Source organism: Misgurnus anguillicaudatus, chromosome 4, assembly GCF_027580225.2.
Source record: "Misgurnus anguillicaudatus chromosome 4, ASM2758022v2, whole genome shotgun sequence".
Taxonomy (NCBI): domain Eukaryota; kingdom Metazoa; phylum Chordata; class Actinopteri; order Cypriniformes; family Cobitidae; genus Misgurnus; species Misgurnus anguillicaudatus.
The window spans coordinates 21,320,010-21,340,321 of NC_073340.2; the positions used below are offsets into that span (position 1 = coordinate 21,320,010).

General features: G+C 37.0%; 3 protein-coding genes across 10 annotated transcripts in view; 1 reads left to right on the top strand and 2 right to left on the bottom strand.

The window, feature by feature from the left end:
- On the bottom strand, positions 1-1,731 carry cox7a2l (cytochrome c oxidase subunit 7A2 like). The gene is made up of 3 exons (XM_073866491.1): positions 1,558-1,731; positions 1,086-1,220; positions 1-815 (listed from the first exon to the last, which is right to left on the bottom strand). The coding sequence occupies exons 1-3, from the start codon at positions 1,627-1,629 to the stop codon at positions 675-677; spliced, it is 348 nt and encodes a 115-aa protein (XP_073722592.1). The 5' UTR covers positions 1,630-1,731; the 3' UTR covers positions 1-674.
- A 1,303-nt stretch (positions 1,732-3,034) lies between these two features.
- On the bottom strand, positions 3,035-9,844 carry kcng3 (potassium voltage-gated channel, subfamily G, member 3). 2 transcript variants are annotated; one of them, XM_073866976.1, is made up of 3 exons: positions 8,730-9,844; positions 8,235-8,246; positions 3,035-5,385 (listed from the first exon to the last, which is right to left on the bottom strand). In XM_073866976.1, exons 1-3 carry the CDS (start codon positions 9,374-9,376, stop codon positions 4,740-4,742), a joined length of 1,305 nt encoding a protein of 434 aa, XP_073723077.1. In that variant the 5' UTR covers positions 9,377-9,844; the 3' UTR covers positions 3,035-4,739. The 2 variants fall into 2 exon arrangements, with proteins under 2 accessions (XP_073723077.1, XP_055031388.2); XM_055175413.2 differs by lacking the exon at positions 8,235-8,246 and having other exon boundaries at positions 8,754-9,841.
- A 1,701-nt stretch (positions 9,845-11,545) lies between these two features.
- mta3 (metastasis associated 1 family, member 3) overlaps positions 11,546-20,312 on the top strand; it is a 39,717-nt gene continuing 30,950 nt past the window's right edge. For 2 of the 7 annotated variants that reach the window (XM_055175414.2, XM_055175419.2), the window contains exons 1-4: positions 11,546-11,654; positions 14,818-14,885; positions 16,417-16,510; positions 18,879-19,005. In XM_055175414.2, coding sequence (XP_055031389.2) covers positions 11,561-11,654; positions 14,818-14,885; positions 16,417-16,510; positions 18,879-19,005 — 383 coding nt within the window. In that variant the 5' untranslated portion in view covers positions 11,546-11,560. The other 5 variants (XM_055175417.2, XM_055175418.2, XM_055175415.2 and 2 more) reach the window with 5 other exon arrangements.

Genomic DNA, 20,312 nt, shown 5'->3' on the forward strand with positions numbered 1-20,312 from the left:
TTAAAAGGCACATCAGCTTTATGAATCATTATATGCACAAAATATAACCAAGACTGTTAAACGACATGGTATGATATGACATTATATAATGATTTCACATACAGTGGCATACATTTGCATAAGTTCAAACGTATTACCCGTGTCCTTGATTCCCTTTAATATTGCTTGACATTTCTTTAAGCTCTGCAAACTATTAACAAGTGTTCAACCACTTTTCAATCCCATTCTTGAGATTTACCATGGTACACTTACAAGCACCACATGCGTAACAAACACATTACATAGCATCACCAATCAACACTGCAGAAAGGTGTCACGTCTCACCTTCTATTTTACAGCACTAACAACAGCACTGCACATCATCTGTCATTGCAGCATACATCTGTCTTGAACCAGCCTGTGCTTATGAGGTATAACTGGTGCTAACAGTAAAGAGTTTATTCAGCTCAAGATTTTTGACTCTAATAAATACAAATTTTGTGACTGTTTACATAATACAGCCGATACAGTAACAGCGCTCACAATGACGACTTCTCGTGAAGCCTACTGTTTGGCTGATGATCGTATTTCGGAGGCAGATTGAGAGGCTTTGCAAAATTTACATAATTTACATATTACAAATATTAATATTTCCTAACTGATGATGTAAGTCTATGTAAGAGGCTGGGTACAGTTCATTTATTTTTGGGTTGTGCTGCAATATAAAGAGCAACAAGGCAGTAGAGAGCTCCTCCAACTGTCAAAGCCATAGTGGTTCTATACAGAAGTCTGTCAGGAACAACTCGCTTCAAATGGACGGGGATCTCATCTGATGCCTGGAGGAAAAATTAATAAAGTTTAAGAAAAAAAATTTATGTGTACATTATTATTATTTATTCACATTAACTTTTTAGCATTTGGCAGTTGCTTTTATTCAAAGCGATTTACAGTGCTGTACCCTGTATACAGGGTATACATTTGTGTGTTCCCTTGGATTAAACCCATGTCCTGCTGTGCTGCTAATGCAATGCTCTGTCTATTGAGCTATAGGAACACATTTTATTTATTCATCAAGTTTATTTATTATCAAGTTATGTGCTATATGCCTGAAATATCCTTTGGAGGTCTGGAACTTTGTTGACACCCATATACTCTACCGCATGACTTGACTGAGATACAACTTTAGTGGGGGTAGCAAAGACTATGGTGGGGGATTCAGAAGGTATATTTGACCTCAAGCCCTGAAAGACAGTTACACAAAGTCTATATAAAAATTTTTTATTTGTTTATTTAACCAATTATGTGTTTTTTACATATGTAGTATATTATTAAAAACGTGAACTCAGCAGTTGTATCTCCAAAATATGTTTCATTGTATTAAATAGGTTAATCCAGTTAAGTTAGGTTACACCGCTTTCATAATATAATATTGTTAACAATAATTAGTTAATGTAATTAATGAGAAAGCTTTTCTGCTAGAAACTGTTATATAACAAAATATAAAACACACCTCTATGGATCACATGCAGTAAGTTAACCGCGGATGAAGGTCATTTACAAACTTAATCGATAACATACCTGAGGGCTATGGGCGGTAGATGACGCTGCTCCCGTCAGTCTTTGTGTGAAGCGACTAAATTTGTAATACATTTTGTTATTAAGTTGTAACTGACCAGGTTAAGGTGATAGTGACCGTGGGGCCTGAACTTAACCGGCTTTTTTGTGTAAGAAGAACTGGTCGCGGCGATATGACGTCATATGCATGAAACGTGCTTGTCTGTGCTATGAAGCCACTTTATCTTTTGATATCATATGATTTGTTATGATACTGCCCTTAATTTTTATTTTTTCCTTTCTTTTACTCTCTATTTAAATTCATGTAAATGATGATTTCAAATTTCTATCTATTTATTTTCTGTCTTTTCTAAATAATTTATTAGTTATACTGTGTTGAGCTCTCCTGTAATCTACTCACTGAAAAAAATAACTTTCTTACTTAGTATTTTTATCTTGTTTTCAGTAGAAATATCTAAAAATTCTTAAATCAAGATGCATTTTCTTCATGAGAAAAATGATATTTCTACTGAAATATATTTCTACTGAAAACAAGACAAAAATACTAAGTAAGAAAGTCATTTTTTGCAGTGCTCTTGTAAAATTTATATTTGCCTTTGTTGTTTATATATTTTTGTATTTAATAAAAACGTTTATTAAAACTTAAAACAAAATCAACCAACATTATTTGTATTAAGATTTTATTCAGGTTTTACTTTATTTGTCTTCATATATGTTTTATACCATGTTATGTGACTATTGTCTTGTTTATATGCAACCCTGTATCACGAAATTATGTACCTAGTCACGTAATTTTGTGTTTTCCGTGACACTGACACATTTTTGCGTGAACATGTCGCATATTTCTGTTTACGTGTCACTGTCATGTATTTGTTACTCAACTGTTTTGTCCTATTTTCAAACCCTTGACGCTTCTGTTTAGGGTATGATTTGGTGTTTGCATTAGGATATCACTTTAAGTATTAATTTATACCTTTTTTTCATTATTTATTTTTTATAATTTTTTATTTTTAAACCATTTTCGCTTGGCATTAGGGTTAGAGTTTGTTTGGGTAAGGATGTCATTTTATGTAAATCTAACACTAAACCGAAGCGACAATGGTAAGAAAATAGCACAAAACAGTTGAGTAACAAATACGTGACAGTGACACTTTTACAGATATACGTGACATGTTAACGCAAAAAGTCAGTGTCACAAAAAAACCTCACAAAATTACGTGACTATAGGTACATAATATGACAGACAATAAAAAACTACATATAACTTTGTGTAGTGCATAATGTGTCAGCTGTATTACTGAATAACCACAACACGTAAAACCACATTATTCATTTATACATTGTTACAAGAAACAGAAAGGGTTGAATAAACATTTCTTTATTTGTCTTCATACACATAAATACCTTGTTTTTCCATTAAAATACATTTTAAGTGACAGAATAGAGCTACATAAGATTTTGTTTGCTTTGTTAACGAAACCCCCTACCCAACCCCACCCCCTACCAAATAGCAACAAATACTGTATATTGAGCATAAATCTCTTGCAATACCCTTGCTTCAGCTACAAAATGATACTGATATAAAGGCATTCCTTTTTGGATGCAATGTGATAATCAAGTAATGTTTGTGCAATTATTAAAAATAGCTTTACATTAGTATGACAATTAAACTTTATTATCATTGGGACCTGGATTTAAATATTTCACCCATGATGCTTTAACTAATATCTGTTGTCTTTATAACCTAATGCCAATATGTGACCCAGCCTGTGAAAACCGAACTAAGTAGTTTTTCAAATAAACTCATCCTTGATAGATAACGTAAAGAAAATATAACCTTGATATCTTTAATATTGATTAAGTAAGGTCATGTCAAAGATTAAAATCAATGTGCAATAAACTTATGTATTTGTATTATTTACTTTACGGTGGTACTATTACAAATTTAGGGTGTGTACCCTATCATATGGAGTAAAACTTAAAAATATATTCCAAATTGATTCCATCTTTAAACTTCATTGGGCAGTGTCCCAGACAGGGCTTATCCTAGTTCCAGACTAAAATGCATGTTTGCCTTAAGTTAAAAACATCTTGTACTGACATATCTTAACATATATCAGTTTTGTCTCAAGATGCACACCAGTATTGTTTTTTGTAAGGTTTGTTTAGAAAACTACTTAAATGTCCTAATATAACTAAGGCCTTAATCGAAACCCTGTCCGGGAAACTGCCCCCAAGTGAAACATAAAATCAAAAGTCCCTCGAATAAGGAAAAGAGGTTCGATTTTGTGCTTGTGTTCGAAGAGGAAGAAGGAAGAAAGTGACAGCCCTCCTTCTGCTGAGTGTGTGGGTGAGGTGTTTGCTAATCAATTTAGTTAACGCGTCTTGAATCACACAGTCATGTATGGACAGGTTGCAGATCTGTCGCTGTCTGGGGGAACAGCTGATGTTTTTTCTTCCGATTTAGTAATGTTAACTATACCCTTCTTTAATCAAGATAATGCAATGGCACATTTGTGCCTGACTTTAATATAAAGCCTAATATGAGTCACAGTATTTGTTTTATTTCATGTTCAAATGCTTTTCCACTCCCGAACGAAAACCCTTAAACATTTTCATAGGTTCTCCTTGCTTGTTCACTTTTTTGAGAGCTTGTACAGCCATAGAGCTGAATTAATGATTTAACAAGTCGGATGGACCTCTCCATGGAAACTTGAGAATTTGTATAAGCTCCTTCTAGTCTGAAGAACCATCAGGACACAAGGTCTCGCCAGATGCCAATTTCAGGCAGCTTGGCCATCTGTAGTTGTCAAATGCCACAGTTGTCCATTTCATACACGGGAAATGCTGTTGGATCGGGTTTGTTCGTTCACACAGGCATGGTTTACACAACACAAACATTGGCTACTGCAATTCCTTTGGATTGTAATTGTACATGAGGCCTGTATCGTCCAAAGTCAATGAATTCCAGATTGTGTCCTTCGGTACAGAGGTACTTATGTTATTATTTGGATATACCGTTTGATTCAGACAGTCTGAATGCTGATGCTGAGTGTTCATTGTCATAATCAGTATAATTGAAAACGTACAGTTTTTTATAGAAAACAATAAAGGCACAGAAGACCAGGTGATGTTAAGCTGAAGACCAGCAGGTTCGGAGGATCTCAGGATGCATTTTGCTAAAGTCAGTTGAGAAACTCAGAAGAGAGACTTCGCATACAGCGTGCTGAGCGGAATCTGAGCTCGTGGTAGCACTGCACAAAACTGTGGTAGATAAAGGTAATAGGCAAAGCCAAAAGCACAATGCCACTCACGACACACACGCCACCCAGCACGCGTCCCGGAATGGTGATGGGGTACATGTCTCCATAGCCGACGGTCGTCATGGAGATAATAACCCACCAGCAGGCAGCCGGGATACTGGCGTAGTCCTCATTGCTAGTCTCCAGGTCAAGTCCATGCTCCAGCAACTGTGCCAAGGCACTGAATATTGCCATGGCAACGCAGACAAACACCAGCAGCATGACCATCTCTCTGTAGCACCTGCGCAGCGTTAGGCCGAGTGTCTGCAGACCAAGGAAGTGACGCGCCAGTTTAATTAGCCAGAAGATGCGCATCATTCGTAGGACGCGCAGGGTGACTCCAGCTCGCTGGAGCTGCGGGTTCTCTCCTGTCAGTGCTGTCATAGCGACAGACACGTAGTAAGGTGTGATTGCCAGCAGGTCAATAACATTAAGGGGCCGGCGCACAAACTCACATTTGTCCCGAGAGACAATGAAGCGTACTATACATTCAGCAGTAAACCAGCCAATGCATACCGCCTCGATAATCCTGCATGAGATGAAAAAAGAGAGGACAGAGAGAGGGACAAAGGGAAAATGAAAGATGGGAGAGAAAATGAAAAGCATTAGAAGCCATAAGAGTTGGAAAAGCATAAACATTGTAATAATATTACAAATAAAACAATTTGCAATAATCTTTAGCTAAGTTAATAAAGTTATTTTCTCTAGTCGTCACTGGGGCAATACCCTTTAAAAAGCTGTATACGTAAACATCTGTTACCAATATGTACCTTTAAGGTACTACTGTAATATGTACTTTTTGGTACCACCTCTACTAATATGAACTCCAGGTGTACTTTTTTTAAAGGGTACCACCTCAGTGGAACCATTTTTTGACCAGTTTTTCTGATTAAATTAGTCATGCAAAATGTTTTGATTATTGAGACCATGCAGCCATGCATCCAAAGTGCTTTATAAGGAGAACTTCATCTGATCTCGTTAAAAGAACATTAGATTCAGTTCATTAGATTCATTTTTTACATTAACTGAATATTCAATATCTATTTATATATGAAATAAGGACCAAATGATCCATCTAAATAAGATTTTTAATTTTAAAATGGCTATGCTGTTAATCAAATGTATAACATCATGAGCTATTCTGAAGAAGGGCATGTAAACCAGAAAAAGATTAATTAAAATGAATTAAAAATTAAGTAATAAAAATGACTGAATTAGGCTAAGATATGAAAAGATAGATGTGCTCACAAGTGTCTGGGTGGTTTAACTTTTAAGTTTGCTTACTATAATGAAATGGTAAAAAATGTAATATTCAGGCTGCTGTTTTTCTTTTTAGGTTGAGCTGTTGTTTTAAAAGTTTGTTTATTTTAATTAACTTAATGAAGTTCAATAAAATCGAATAAAGTTTGTTTATTATAATGAAGCCTTTTGGTGGAATTTTTGAATGCATAAAAACAGGTCTATCTCCATCTATAACAATAAAATACATGCATGACAAACCTTGCTCGGTTTAATCCCATCCTTTATCAGCTTGTTATTTACATATGAGAACACATACCTGAACCCTTAGACACACAAAGTCCACTGTGGAAAATGGTATCAAGACTGCACTGGACACACAAGGAGAAAACCTTAGGCCCTACTCACAAATATTTTCACACAGAGAGAGGTGGGAATAAGGGAAAACCCCAAAATGACATTATGATTCAAAACAGTGAATATGAAAGGGAGAACAGAAATAATCATAAGTAACTAATTTCCAAATAAAAAACGAATAATTATTTAATTTATAAAAGTCATTAATGTTTTGAGCTCTTTTCAACGATAAAACATGAGGTTTTCTTGGCTACGTCTACTGGGCAATTGAAGAATTTTGACTAGCTGAAAAAACACCTTGTCATATTTTGTCGTTTGTAATATTATTCACATTTACCAGAAGAATATTGCTATAATATGGGTTTTGTAAATGTTTTATTCTTAATTGGCCTATTCTGTGTTTGTGTAATATTTTCTCAGACGCAAATAGTGAACTTGCACAAGATAGTAGCTACATACATTTCAGAAGAATGCTGCAGATTTACATGCATTACATGCAAATACATGCATTTAGAAATAATCTATATAATTATAAAATACTTAGGGCTGTCACAATTATTAAATTTGGCTGACGGTTAATTGTCTAATAAATTGTGATGATTATAATGATTAATTGCCTGTTTTAGGGCTTTGGCAACTATGACAATTAATTAATTAAATAACGATCAATTGTCGGTCTTATTGCTTTGACATTCAATTTTTTTGTTTGTTCATAAAATAATTTTTGTAATTATATCAAGGTTTACCTGACAGTAAATATTAATACACATAACACATATTTAAAAGTAATTATTTAATGAATATATCTTTTAAAAAAATGAAAATTCTTCATAAGAAACAAACACAATAAAGTGTCTGAAAAATAACTGAAAATAAAAATGCAATCAAAATAACCTGATTACACCAAAACAAGCCTTAAATGGTAGCCAATTACTACGGTCATATTAGAACTGGACCACGTGTCTGTAGTGGCTTCAAAAATCTATTCCTTACATATCCTTAACTTCCTAAATTAGGAATTGGTGTTTTGGAAATGTATGTTTTACCTGGCAGTTCATACTGCTTATTAAAGTTTTGCAGCATTTCCTTAAATGCTATTTTTCCACGGCATTTAATTACCCTCATGTTGTTACAAACCTTTATAAATTTCTTTGTCCTGATAAACACAAAGGAAGATATTTTGAGAAATGTTTGTAAACAAAATGTTTGTGGACTCCATTCACTTCCATAGTATTCTTTTTTATGGAAGTGAATCTGGTCCACGAATGGTCTGGTCACAAACATCTCTCAAAACACCTTCCCCTGTGTTCATCAGAACAAAGAAACACATGCGGGTCTGCAACAACACGAGAGTGAGTAAATGATGACAGAATTTTCATTTTTGGGTGAACTATTCCTTTAAGGAGCGCCATCTGATACTGTCTCGTTTATACAGGTGGTGCAGCTCCCCCTTGTGTTTTTTAGAGATATGTGCAATAATTGCGGTGATCTGAAATCATCGAGATGAGGTCAAACAATCATGCTGAGATGATTATTTAATCATTGTGACAGCCTAACAGTTATATAATATATGCATTTTATATATTATTTATTTGTATCATTTTATTTTTATTTTTGATGGTGTGATATATAAAAATTAAATTCCTTTCAAACGAGTTCAAAAGAGGAAAACATTACCCCACACGAGGCACTACTTGTTTTATTGTGTAGTCGTTTAATTTGTGCTACACTACAGTAAATCCCAAACTGGTAAATAATAGGCATTTTACTGTTTATAAATACCCTGCGTGATCACTTTATCAACATGTTTTAAAGATAACAAAACATGCATGTTTTGATTGATGGGCCCTGCCATAGACACATCCCTGTTCTCTGATGTCTTTCAGTGTCAATCCAGCAATCAATTAGGTGAAACTTTCATTTCAGTAATCCATTTCAACTAAATTCCGGTGAAAGCAATCTGAAAACTGAGTAATTTGATGGGACAGTTGTTGAAAGATGGACTGAATAACAACAGACAAAATATAGAAATAATTATATGGATAGACAAAACCATGTTATTTGAGAAACAACCTGTATCTTAGACCAAACAAGAAGAGAAGTGTGGAGAATCTGGGTACACTCTTTAAAATGAGAACCATTTTGGTACCCAAAGAACCTTTCAGAACAATTTCTATACTAAGTTTTAATATAGTATGTATACCAGAAAGGCTCTGTGTATGTTAAAGGTTTTTTATGGAACCATAAAGACATGCATGTAAATAAATGTGCATAAACAGAAGTTTTTTTCCCCAAGCATACCTGTGTTCTTCCACAGTATTGTTTTTGGCTGTATCCCAATCTGGCAGAGTACTTGCACAAAGGATGACCATAGACATAATGACAAAAATCACTGACACTGATGCGAGGATCTGCGCCGCGACAGATGAAGCTGGTTCCTCAAAAGTCCTTCGCATCCTTTCCAACCACCGCGCGTTACCTCCACCAGAGGCGAACCTGGTGTCCTGATCCTCCTCCCCTCTGGACTCCACCTCTGCCTTGATGTCCTCTTCCGAAAAGTAAGTGTATGTGTCGGACATCCTATCCTCCAGTCGACGCTGGCAACAGAACTCCAAATGCGAGCTTTCCAAACCCCAGTAAATCATCTCGTTATAAAAGGAAAGCTCGCACATCTGCGGGACAAACCTGAGTTTTCCGGATCGGACGTAAAGCATAATAAAGACAAAAGCTTCAGAGTGCCTGTCGAAGAAAAACTCGTTTCTCTCTCGGTCATAATCATCACAAACCTCCAGGACCTCCTTTTCAGAAGCGCAATTGTGCAATCTGCTCACTCTTCGGAGAGGAAAATCCTTAATTACTTCTCTCGTGAAAGCATACTTGGTACCACCAACGTTTAGGATACATATATTCTTCCCAAACTTCATTTTGGATCAGATTGTCTTCGTCGATTCAAGTAAAAAGGTGAGAAATGACGCACAATATGGCTTAATCATAGTTGAAATCCAAGACGTTTGCGCAAATATGAGAATAACTCCAAACTGGCAAATCCAAAAGACCAAATACTGTCGCATGATATTTCAGATTACAGAGGGATGTTTTCCCAGATTGAGCGTGCGTGTCACTTTGGAGAACCCTGGAAAAGTGACTTCTTTCTTTGTGCATCATCTAAACTCCTGCCCTCAGTGGGCTGTTTCACGGAGTGATGTCACACATACACAAGCCTATTGCGCTCGACTGGTTACTCCCAAAGAACGGGCGTTCCCAAGAAAAGAAAAAAATATTTATTTTTATGATGCATGTCTGGGGTTTACCAGGGAACTGGGTACTTAGTAAATCTTTTTAGTAAGTCTACAATATTGACATTTTCTGTTGATTGCAAGGGAGTAAAACCAAGGGCCAGAAACATTTATTAAATCATAATAATGTCAACATTAAAATTAGTGCATCAAAATATATTTTACCTCTTAGATGATATCAGACCTGCACTCCTAATAATGTTTTACATTACATACAACTATTTTCACACAAATATGCTTTTCTTATTAAAATTTTAATATTACAGTAGTGTCATTAAAATGCTTATGTGGATTTCAAATTTTTTATGAACATGAATTTCACTTGTCCAAAAACACGTAGGTTCACATGTAAAATATGATTTTGGAACATTTTGTGTAATGTAAATTCCCATTTAAAAAACATATGGGATCACATGTTAAAACAATTCACCACATGTGACAAAGTGTGTTTCTGCACATATCACTGTAAAAAAATCTGTAGAAATTATAGTATTACTGGGTATTACTGGCAACTAGCTGCCAGTAATTTACTGTAGATTTTACATTTATGTTATTTACTGGCAACAGCTTGCTTAAAGTTAAATGAACATGAAACATTTTCAGTCTTTATCTTCTACAGTAAGTTACTGGCAACCAGCTGCATACATTTTTTACAAAGTATCCTGCCAACAATCTAAAAAACTTTATACTGTGTCATAATAAAAGGTATTGCATTACATTAAAATAATCCTCATTTCTACAACAAAAATAGTGAACAAAATAATTATATTTGTATAGCCTTTGGTGAAAAACAAACATTGTGGTTGTCTTTTGTTACTTTATATTATCTTGTATGCCTAAAACAAAGTTTTGATCATGTTATGCCTGAAGAAGTGGTTAGTACAAAACTTATGAAATGTGTAAATTGTCAGATTTCCAAAGGGAACAAATTGAGGTTCCTTTAGCAGGAGTATCTGTAACCTTAAACAGACCAACTTTTTGATGTTTCAAGAGCACCTGTCCATACAAATATGAGAAGTGTGAGAAGAAGGGTCCTTACTCTAACCTTTCTAACTGGAAGATGATCTGATAGATGAATGGTAAAACACTGGACACTATTTAAATGTTGTGTGAATCTATTGTGAGAAGGTTTGCAGCTGTATTAAATTCCAACCGTGGTCCAACACTTTATCATATGGGAATGATAAGTTTTTTTCAAGTTGTTTACATTATTTCGTCCCATTGTATCTCATTTCTGTATTAAGCACCTTCTGAATTAATACTAAAGACTATTTATTGAGTTGAATTCTGCTTCTCTATTACCAGTGGTGTAGTGGTGTCTGGAGAAGTGGGTATACTCTTAATTGATGCCCCCAGTAGAAGTGGGTATACTCTTAATGTATGTCCCCAGTAGAAGTGGGTATACCCCCTGCCATCAAATAAAGAGGTGGGTATACTCCGTATACCTGTGTATACCCTGCACTACACCACTGTCTATTACCTTATATCAAGTTTGCACTGCATTAAAATCTTTTGACTTGATTTCGGCACAGGTTTTGTTTAAACATTGTGGGGACTGAAGTGTTTTCATAAATCAACGTATAAATATTGGGGGTGGGGGAGTAATTGCTCTTTTATTTACTAGGGGTATCCTCCCCCCACCCCCCTGAACCTACCTACATACACGTATATACTGCATCTTTATTGTACTTGCACAATGACCATGAAGTTCAATCAAATCTATAATTAAAAATGTAATTTGTTTTTATTTAAAATTGATTAATTATGTAACGATAAAATATGAAAATATATGCGGAATATTCATAAAAAGGCATGGTTTCATGTTGTGGATTTCATTCACGCTTTCCTCCTCCTCCTCCTCCTCCTCTCATCAGGAAGCTGCGCTCGAGCCCTTTCCAGCGCGTGAGTGAGTTACTGTATTGTACTGTGAATCTCGGGAGGGGGGCTGTTAAAATCTATTCTTTCTGAGCTTCATCCCCCATACCTAAAACATCTTACTTCCGACTGCTCTTTACCCGGTCACAGGACGCAGATGCATTTTTGATTCACGTATTTATTTTGTTTTTCTTTTAGTTTATGGTTTGGTTTTTAACACTCCGGGAGGGCAGAAATGGCGGCCAACATGTACCGGGTCGGAGGTATGTCCGTCTATATCTTTGAATTAACGCGAGTCAAATCATGGTCAACACCTGTCTGGAAAGCAGCGGTTCGTTTCAGCCGAATTCCCGTTTACAACCGTCTCACTTAAAACTCTTAACACGTGCAATGTGTTTGTGAAAGACATCAGTAAACGTGGATGGAGAATATTTTGGGTTGTGATGTGGGTCAGGCCTCTTAAACTATCATAGCCGCACTAGCATTTTAGCAAGCGAGCTATGTTGCTAGCTAGCCACATCATAAACACATTATCATCACCATATGCAAAATTCCTTTGGGGCACGTATATACAAAACGTGTCTCTTATTGTGATATATAAAGATGAAATGTGGGTTATGCTCGCGATTTAGCCATGCCTATTTTTGACGCCGATGTTTTCTTTGTAATCATTTGTCTCCCTTTTGGCACGTATCCATTAGTTACGGGTCCTCAATCGGCATGCAAGGTAGCAACGCGAGTTAGCATTTACAGCCAGCACAGTGACTTTGTGCGTTGCAGAGCAACCATATTCACTTTCTTGCCCCTAATTCACCAAACCATTGATAACTTGCACTATTTTATGGTTATATTACTGTCATGCGTGTAATTATCAATATATCCACCGCATTGTTTGTTTGTGCAATTAGCTTGCTACATAATAGTCATTGATTCATGGCGTCGTTCATTTCGCGGCGGTATAAAGGATTGTGCAAGTGAATTCAGTGAAATGTGCGTCTTTAACGTTTAAATAGGATCTGATTTTAAGTTTGATAAAATGCTTAATTACACACTTACAATGCTACCTGTCCCTTTGTGCTCTTTAATGAGATACAATGTAACGGAATGTGGCCAATATGGCAATGATCAAAATACTGTAATTTTCGGGAATGAAACGTTTGTTTGAAAGCCTGTTTTGCCTTATTCTCAACTGAAATGTCACTAAAAATGTCACTTTTTGGACATCTTAAATTTAAGTTCAGTGATGTATTTGGAATTATAGTCTGACATTTTAAATGAGATGCCAAATCTTAACCTAGTAAAATAATACAGGTCATAATGCACTTATACCCTGCCTGTAATCTTTGCATGGTGTATGGGTGACTGATTTTGTCAAGATGTGTTCCTGGCTTAACATCTTTTGTTGATCATAAAATATTCTGACCAACCACAACCATAACGTACCCATAACATAGTCCTGACTCTAAAATTAACGTGAACTCCAATCCTACAACCTGATAGGTTGATATAACGGTACATTCACATGGGGCGTAAGCGTTAACGCTTAACGGCAGGCTTGTCTGAAGCGTGGCCAACAGCCAATCACACTGGCCGCTACACTTGCTCCGGTCTTCCATAAATGTAATTGGCTGGCTCTGCCTAGGTTATTTGCATAAGGCGATTTGATTGGCTGACGCAAGCATTGCCGCTTGAAAGCAACGGCACTGACGCGGCGCCGACGGATCCACAATTTAGTTCGGCAACGCATGATGTCACCCATCAAAAGTGAATGAGAAGCGTTAACGCTTACGTCCCGTGTGAATGCACCGTAAAAGTTGTTCCTGGACAAACAGTGTTGATCAAGACTACGTTTACACGTGGGAGGCTGTTTTCATAAGCGGACATTTCAAACTCTCCGGTTTCAAAAATAACTTTGTGCACACATGTCAGTTTTCAGAAAAGTGTTCATTGACACGTACCCGTGTATATATGGTGTAACGAGAAGCTCAAGCCCACGTTAGCCAATCAGAATCCCGAAAACAGCAACAATCACTTCCTGTTCCTCTTTTGAACAAGGTTGCATTGTTGGCGTAGGTACGAGCTCTGGCGCATACTGTGACGTTGGCTGCCTAAACATACATTTGTCTTAGTTTACATGCAACCATGTAACCAAAGATTTTCCAAATCTCCACTCTGGCCGGAGTTTTTAAAAAAAGAATCTGATTCAGATGCGAGTGCGCAAATGAAGGGAAATGTCTCTGTTTTTCAAAATAACCATGTATGTGTAAACAGGGCCCCAGGTACATGTCCTACTTTGTGAAAACACCTTCATCATATGGTAGTCGCGAGTTGCTTAGTAACATGGTTTACAAAGTTTTAAAACAAGTTGCTAAATCATTTCACATTGACTTTGTTTTTGGCTCTTTCTTCACATCACCACTCCAAGCCTTGGTGTTTGTGTTTTTTATATTTGAATTAGGGTTGCCGCGGTGACGTAATTTTCCCACCGGTTAATCAGCGCGTCACAAACACGGTGATACCGGTGTCACCGTGTGGGAGGGGCTTATAAATGCGCATGCAGACGTGCACATTCTACTTTCACTTTTGAATTACGCAACTGTTTAAATGCAGTGCTTGCGTACGCTATGTTAAATTGCATATGAATTTGCGTGCAATGCGAGTCCAACAGCTGATTTAATTAAGTGCTTGAGTCAATGTGCGTAGGTAATTCTCAAAGAACCAGCCAGTCCCAAGCAGAGCAACCGGCTACTTCTCCATAAAGCGCTGCTTGAATGATGGGTTTATTATTTTTCTTGATGATAAACACAACAACAAAACGATCTCGCTTATATTAAACATCATATATGTATATTATAAAAAAACGAGTAAGCACGCGGCTTCTGCCTTCGTCTGGTCAGTCAGCTTGCCTCGCAAACTCTGACAGGAATAAATGAAATCTGACACCTGCTGCTTTGTGACGTGAAGCGCGTTCAGCTCCGCTTAATTCAGGCACCAGACACATTCAGTTTGCTCTCTCTAACGAAACTAAATGATTAAATTACACGAAAATATCAAAACGACGGTGAAAGACGGTGTCGCGGTGGGCAAGGGATCTAACCGGTGAGAGGCTGAAGCACCGGTTATCACCGTTTCACCGACTATCGCGGCAAGCCTAATTTGAATACACATGTTGATTCTGTTGTCTTTTGCTGCAGATTATGTCTTCTTTGAGAATTCTTCAAGCAACCCATATCTGATCAGGAGAATAGAGGAACTAAATAAGGTACAGTGCCCTCAGGCCTGGGAGGGAGATGTGTGGGTTGTTGGTCACTGAGTGTACTGGTAGGGTGTGGATACAACATTGTCGTGACATCGACACAAGGAGCTCAGCCAGCTCGACAGAAGCAAAATATTACTTGCATCTCTATGCACTTCTCCATTCACGCTAGTGTACTGCCACTGTCCCAACAGCTATTTGTGCGTGAAACATGCTTCACAGAAAGCCAGAAACAAGACCACATGTAGGGTGCTTTAGAAAAGTGGTCTGTGATGTAAAGTTGACTTGAAAATGAAAATAGTATGATTAAAAATGATTTAGTCATGAGAAATATCTTATGAGTTTATAAGCTCTATGCCCATCCCACATACTTAACTGCCTGTACATATAAATGCAATACTTTTATAAGACAGCAGCACTGTTTAAAAAATAATTTCATTTTTTCTGCCTTTCTATCAACTAAAGTGCATGTTAAAGCAAATGCTAAACTGCAGAATCTTCTCATTTTCACATTAGGTGATGCATATAAGATGTCTTTTGACATATTTGCCAAAGTACAGGATTTACTTGTCTGACAAATTCAATTGCTATACCTGTTCCACAAGGTTGGTTAGGCATCTATACTAAAAAAAATCACCCAGTGGCCAACAAGATGTGCTTAATCTATATGATTTATCTTTCACAATCTCAATCATTGTCAGAGGAAATGGTAGCTTTAGGCAGTTTTGGGGGAAGGTGGAGATGAGATCATCACATAGTCTTGTTTAAAGGTGCTCTAAGCGAATTCACGTGTTTTAGACCATAAAACATTTTTTGTTACATACAGCAAACATCTCCTCACTATCTGCTTTCTGCCTGATCACTGATCAAACTGTAAAAAAGCGATCTCTGTAGACAGCCCAGGCTCCACAAACTGCATCAAAAACAAAGTGGTCAAACCTACCATCACGAAACATACAAAGTGTTCCAGCCAATAAACGTCAAAAAGGATTTGGGGGTGGGGGTTGGGCGCGTTCATGAAAGCACGTAAGGGAGGGGGAGGAGTTAGCTACGTTTGTTTGAAAACAGTTCAAAGATCAACAAAAAGCGACGTTACACAGATTCGCTTAGAGCGCCTTTTAAATTACCTGTGTTGGCTCTCCTGAGATTAACGTCCAACAAAGTCGAATTAAAATTAAAGTTATACTGCATTATTTTATTTGAATGTTAAATTTTATTCATTTTTTTGTGTTATTATCCCCATCACTGTTTGTCTTTCTTGATAAAGTACTTGAGATTTAATCTTAATTTTGTATTTAACATGCGCAGCATGCCTCTTGTACACTGGTTGGCTTTGGTTTTTCGATTACTCTGAGGAGTGCAGACACAGCAGGTTTTGATATTTAGCAGCACTGCACTCCTGGCTGCAACATCAGCTTCAGGTGTTTTTAGTATTGATTAAAGAAGGTGTTATGTTCAGCGTCCCCAGTGTTCAAGGGGGGAGTGCGTTTGCGTGTTAAGTTTTCTAAAGCTTGCCTTGTGTTGTTGTTTTATTCAGACGGCAAGCGGCAATGTGGAGGCAAAGGTGGTCTGTTTCTACAGGAGAAGAGACATCTCACAGAGCCTTATTCAGCTGGCTGATAAACATGCAAGTAAGTGAATGCACCTGATGTGTTTTCTAATGTGATTGTATTGTTAAGGAAACCAAGGACGGTCTGTGACGTGCCATTCATAAGTGGTCATTTGCATGAAAATGATAAGTCAGCTGAAATTGGCCACGTATATGCATGCATCTGCCTTAGATATTAGGAAGCGGGGATCAGTATTGTCTGGAGACTTGGCAGTACCAGGTGCTTGTAAATGGCCAACATCCTAATTTTCTAATGGTTTGGGGACCAGGGCCTTTAAACAAATTTACCTTGATTTTTGGGTACACGTTTATAGTTCACATGTTTTGTTTAATCTGGCCAATTTTTACTAAATTAAAGATTATAAGCATGTTAAGTGGGAAACAACTGCCTTTAACTATTAGGCTTCATGAAGAATGCTCATGAATGTAGTTATAACCGTTTTCATTGCATATTATTTTCCAATACAGACATTCCGTAAAACAAAGAAATCCTGATTTTTTTTTGCTATAAATAATATTTTTTGCTATAGTTTCATTTGAGGATGGTTAGTTTGAATACAAAGGCATACATCGCTTGCCTCCTCTTCTCCATTCGCACTGTTTTTATAGACCCTTTTTGTACACAATTAAGTATTGCAGTGAATCAGCAGTGAAGCAACACAAAGAAAGTTATTTTAAAAAGTTGACACTCAACTTTTTCAACACAGCTACCAGATCTGTGTACTATAGTGGAGTGAATAAATGCAGTACTCTCATAAGACTGTTTTGATTTTGTTTAAAGCAGCACTGCAGATGGCCAAATATAAAGTGTCCAGATACATATATACATATTGGTATATTATATTAGTGCAACCAAACGCAACAACCAGACATTTTGATGCTTGGAAACCGTTTTAATTAACTTTCTGAGTTGCTAACACATTAGAACCAATGGGGACTAACACCACTTCTGTTGCCAAAATGCGTGCGCAGGCAATTTGATCACGTGGGCGGTAAGCAGCTTACAAGTTCACTTACTTGACAAAATAAATGAAATTATCTATAGATGTCAGAGATCTATAGTAGACCCATTACTTATTTTATATTAGTTTGCTTCATGTTGAACCTTCACAGTATTATAATGCTTTGCTCTCAACATAATTCTGGGTACACACCAAAATATTTTTTTACATCTTATAAGGTTTTCTAAATGTGATAGACCACAAACATAAGGAAAAAAAACGTTTTGCTACTATTCTCGACTGTGTCTCGACTGTGAACACAGGAAATCTCACAAAATCTTGCGAGACTTCAGAATAAGCATGGCGGACGGTGTGCAGGAAGAAATGTCAATGATAGTGTTTGGAATGATTTTGCCAGAAAATTCAGGGAATTTGGGTGAAGTCGTGGAGACAGCGGGAACATGGTCCATCTCTGCTGTCCACATCAACTTCACTTTGTGCTGCGCCATGACCGCTTTGAGTTTCCATCTTGCTTTCTGATTGGATATTGTTTCATTTCACATGAAAATCTCGAGCGTGCACGGGTTTGTCCTCGGGGTTCCATCCATGTTTGATATTTACAATTCGCGATCGAGGCGGCTCTGACGTTCTTCCGATCAGGTTCGGACACTCTTGAAGGGACAATAAGTAGGATTTACCCCCATCTAGTGGTGAAATTGTATTTTGCTGGAAATGAATAGTGCTCTCTAGCGCCTCGCTTTTTCAAATGCGTGTTGCAACTACGGTAGCCGTTATGTAATCACTGATTTCCTTGTCCGTTTTCAGCTAGTGCACATAAAAACGCGCTGTGGAAACGTGTTGGTAGGCTAGTGCTTTTTGTCCCTCTCTGCTATTATAGTTTATCAGTATGGCGGAACGACATGGCAGCCTCCTTGGACTTACCCGTTCAATGTAATTAAAGAGAAAAAATTTTAAGCTTACAAAGAAAAGTCGGATCACTGGCAGAGGTCATTTGACACCAACGAGGACATATTTATGAATAAAGACATTGATTTTGATTAATTAAACACTTACCCTACTTACTGTCCCTTTAACACACCTCACACTATATGGAAATCTGATAAGATAACCTGTAGAACCATCAAATCGCCCCAAAATTAGCCCGATTATCTTTTGGTGTGTACACAGCACAAGGGAGACTCTGCAAGATTATAGTGATTTACAAAATAATAGCCAGATGATAATTAGACTTATTTAATAAATGCAGTTCATTTACCATTTAAAAACAGTTTGATTTGACCGATTAGTTCTCATTTTATATCAAAGTAACTTCTTAGGTGAAGTCATGCAGCGTGTAAATTAACTGTTTTAATTCATGTATGATATGTGTACGTCTGTCTCATGTTTGTGCCCATGTTTTGAGCAATTTCTAATTCCCTGTGTCTACAGAGGACCTGGAAGAAGAGAAGGAAATTCCTTCCGAGCCCGAGCTTTCGGAGAAACAGAAGCATCAGCTCCGGCACAGAGAGCTTTTCCTTTCTCGCCAGTACGAGTCCCTCCCTGCCACACACATTAGGTAAACAGATGCACGTACTAATGCAATCAATACCCTTCCAACAAACAATATTAAGGCGTCGTGTATATTTGGTGTTGGGGATATATTTTCGGTGATCTGTTCATAAGTGGTCAGCAGTAAATACGGGTGTATACAGGGTCTAAAATGTTTGTGTATTTAAGTTTATGCATTTGGCACACTCTTTATGTAAATCAACTCGCTGTGCATTCAAGGTATACATTTTATAAGTATGCGTGTTCCCTAAATAGCTAAAGCTCGATCTGATTACAAACAGAGAGTACATCTGAACATTCAGTGACTAAAATTTGCCTAAATGTTTGGTTATCGTAACACAAGAACCAGTGATATCATCAATAGGAATGCATTACCACGCATCAGAAAATCAACATCCGTAGCCTTGTCTGACCAGTTGTCATTGTATCACCCAAAATGGACCCAAATACCAGGTGTAAACAGGGTCATTGTGCTATTTTGCAGGGCATTTTAAGGGTCATATAACAGCAAACCCCAATCCAACAACTTTTAAGTCTTTTGGCAGTGAGTCACAGTTCCACATCCATTCTTTAGTTGCCTGATAACACCCCAGGGCTTTTGTAGCACTCGCTGTTGTTCAGGTGATAAATGAATAAGCAGCTGGGAACTGGGGGACTGTGGTTCTAATCAAAGAAAAGCATCCTACAACGAACATTATTGGTGGTCTTGAGGTTTGAGGATGCCCGCTGTGCTCGACCGAGATTGATATCACCCTTCAAATAAAGGAAATGTCACTCCCTTTCTTCTTTCTTTTGTTTTACCGTCTTTTTGGCTTCTATGATCCATAAATATTGGAGCAGTCATGCTGGAAGGCTTGCTGGTATTTACAGGGAATAATGTATTTTGGATGGAAGTGGATGCATGTCAAGATAGAGATGTATTGTTTTATTAAGTAAATCCAGGTATCAACTTTCAACCTGCATAAAATCATATCATCATCTGAATTATGATTTATTTATTTAAGTAAATCTGAATAACTTATAAAAACGTATCTCATTCTTGTCAGATTCATTTAAGTGAGTTTAAACAAAACAGAACAATTAACAATTAATATAAAGTTTGTGTGACACTTTATGTCTTTTTTGTGACACAATAGCTGGTGTACTATATACTGCTGTTTGTTGATATTGTGTCATTTATATTTATTTATACCACAAGGCTGTTAAATGCTTTATTCTGATTGGTTGAGAAATGTTCAATGGGTATGCATTATTTTTCGATAAACGTACACCTGACTTGTCAAATGTCTTAAAATAATCACCACGGTGGTCCTT

Bases quoted from the DNA above. Each gene is read 5' to 3' on its own strand.
- cox7a2l (XM_073866491.1), bottom strand. From the start codon at position 1,629: ATGTATTACAAATTTAGTCGCTTCACACAAAGACTGACGGGAGCAGCG. The intron at 1,221-1,557 runs GTATGTTATCGA...ACTGTCTTTCAG, and splicing joins CTACCGCCCATAGCCCTCAG to GGCTTGAGGTCAAATATACC. The intron at 816-1,085 runs GCATATAGCACA...TTTTTCCTCCAG, and splicing joins ACCTCCAAAGGATATTTCAG to GCATCAGATGAGATCCCCGT.
- kcng3 (XM_073866976.1), bottom strand. From the start codon at position 9,376: ATGAAGTTTGGGAAGAATATATGTATCCTAAACGTTGGTGGTACCAAG.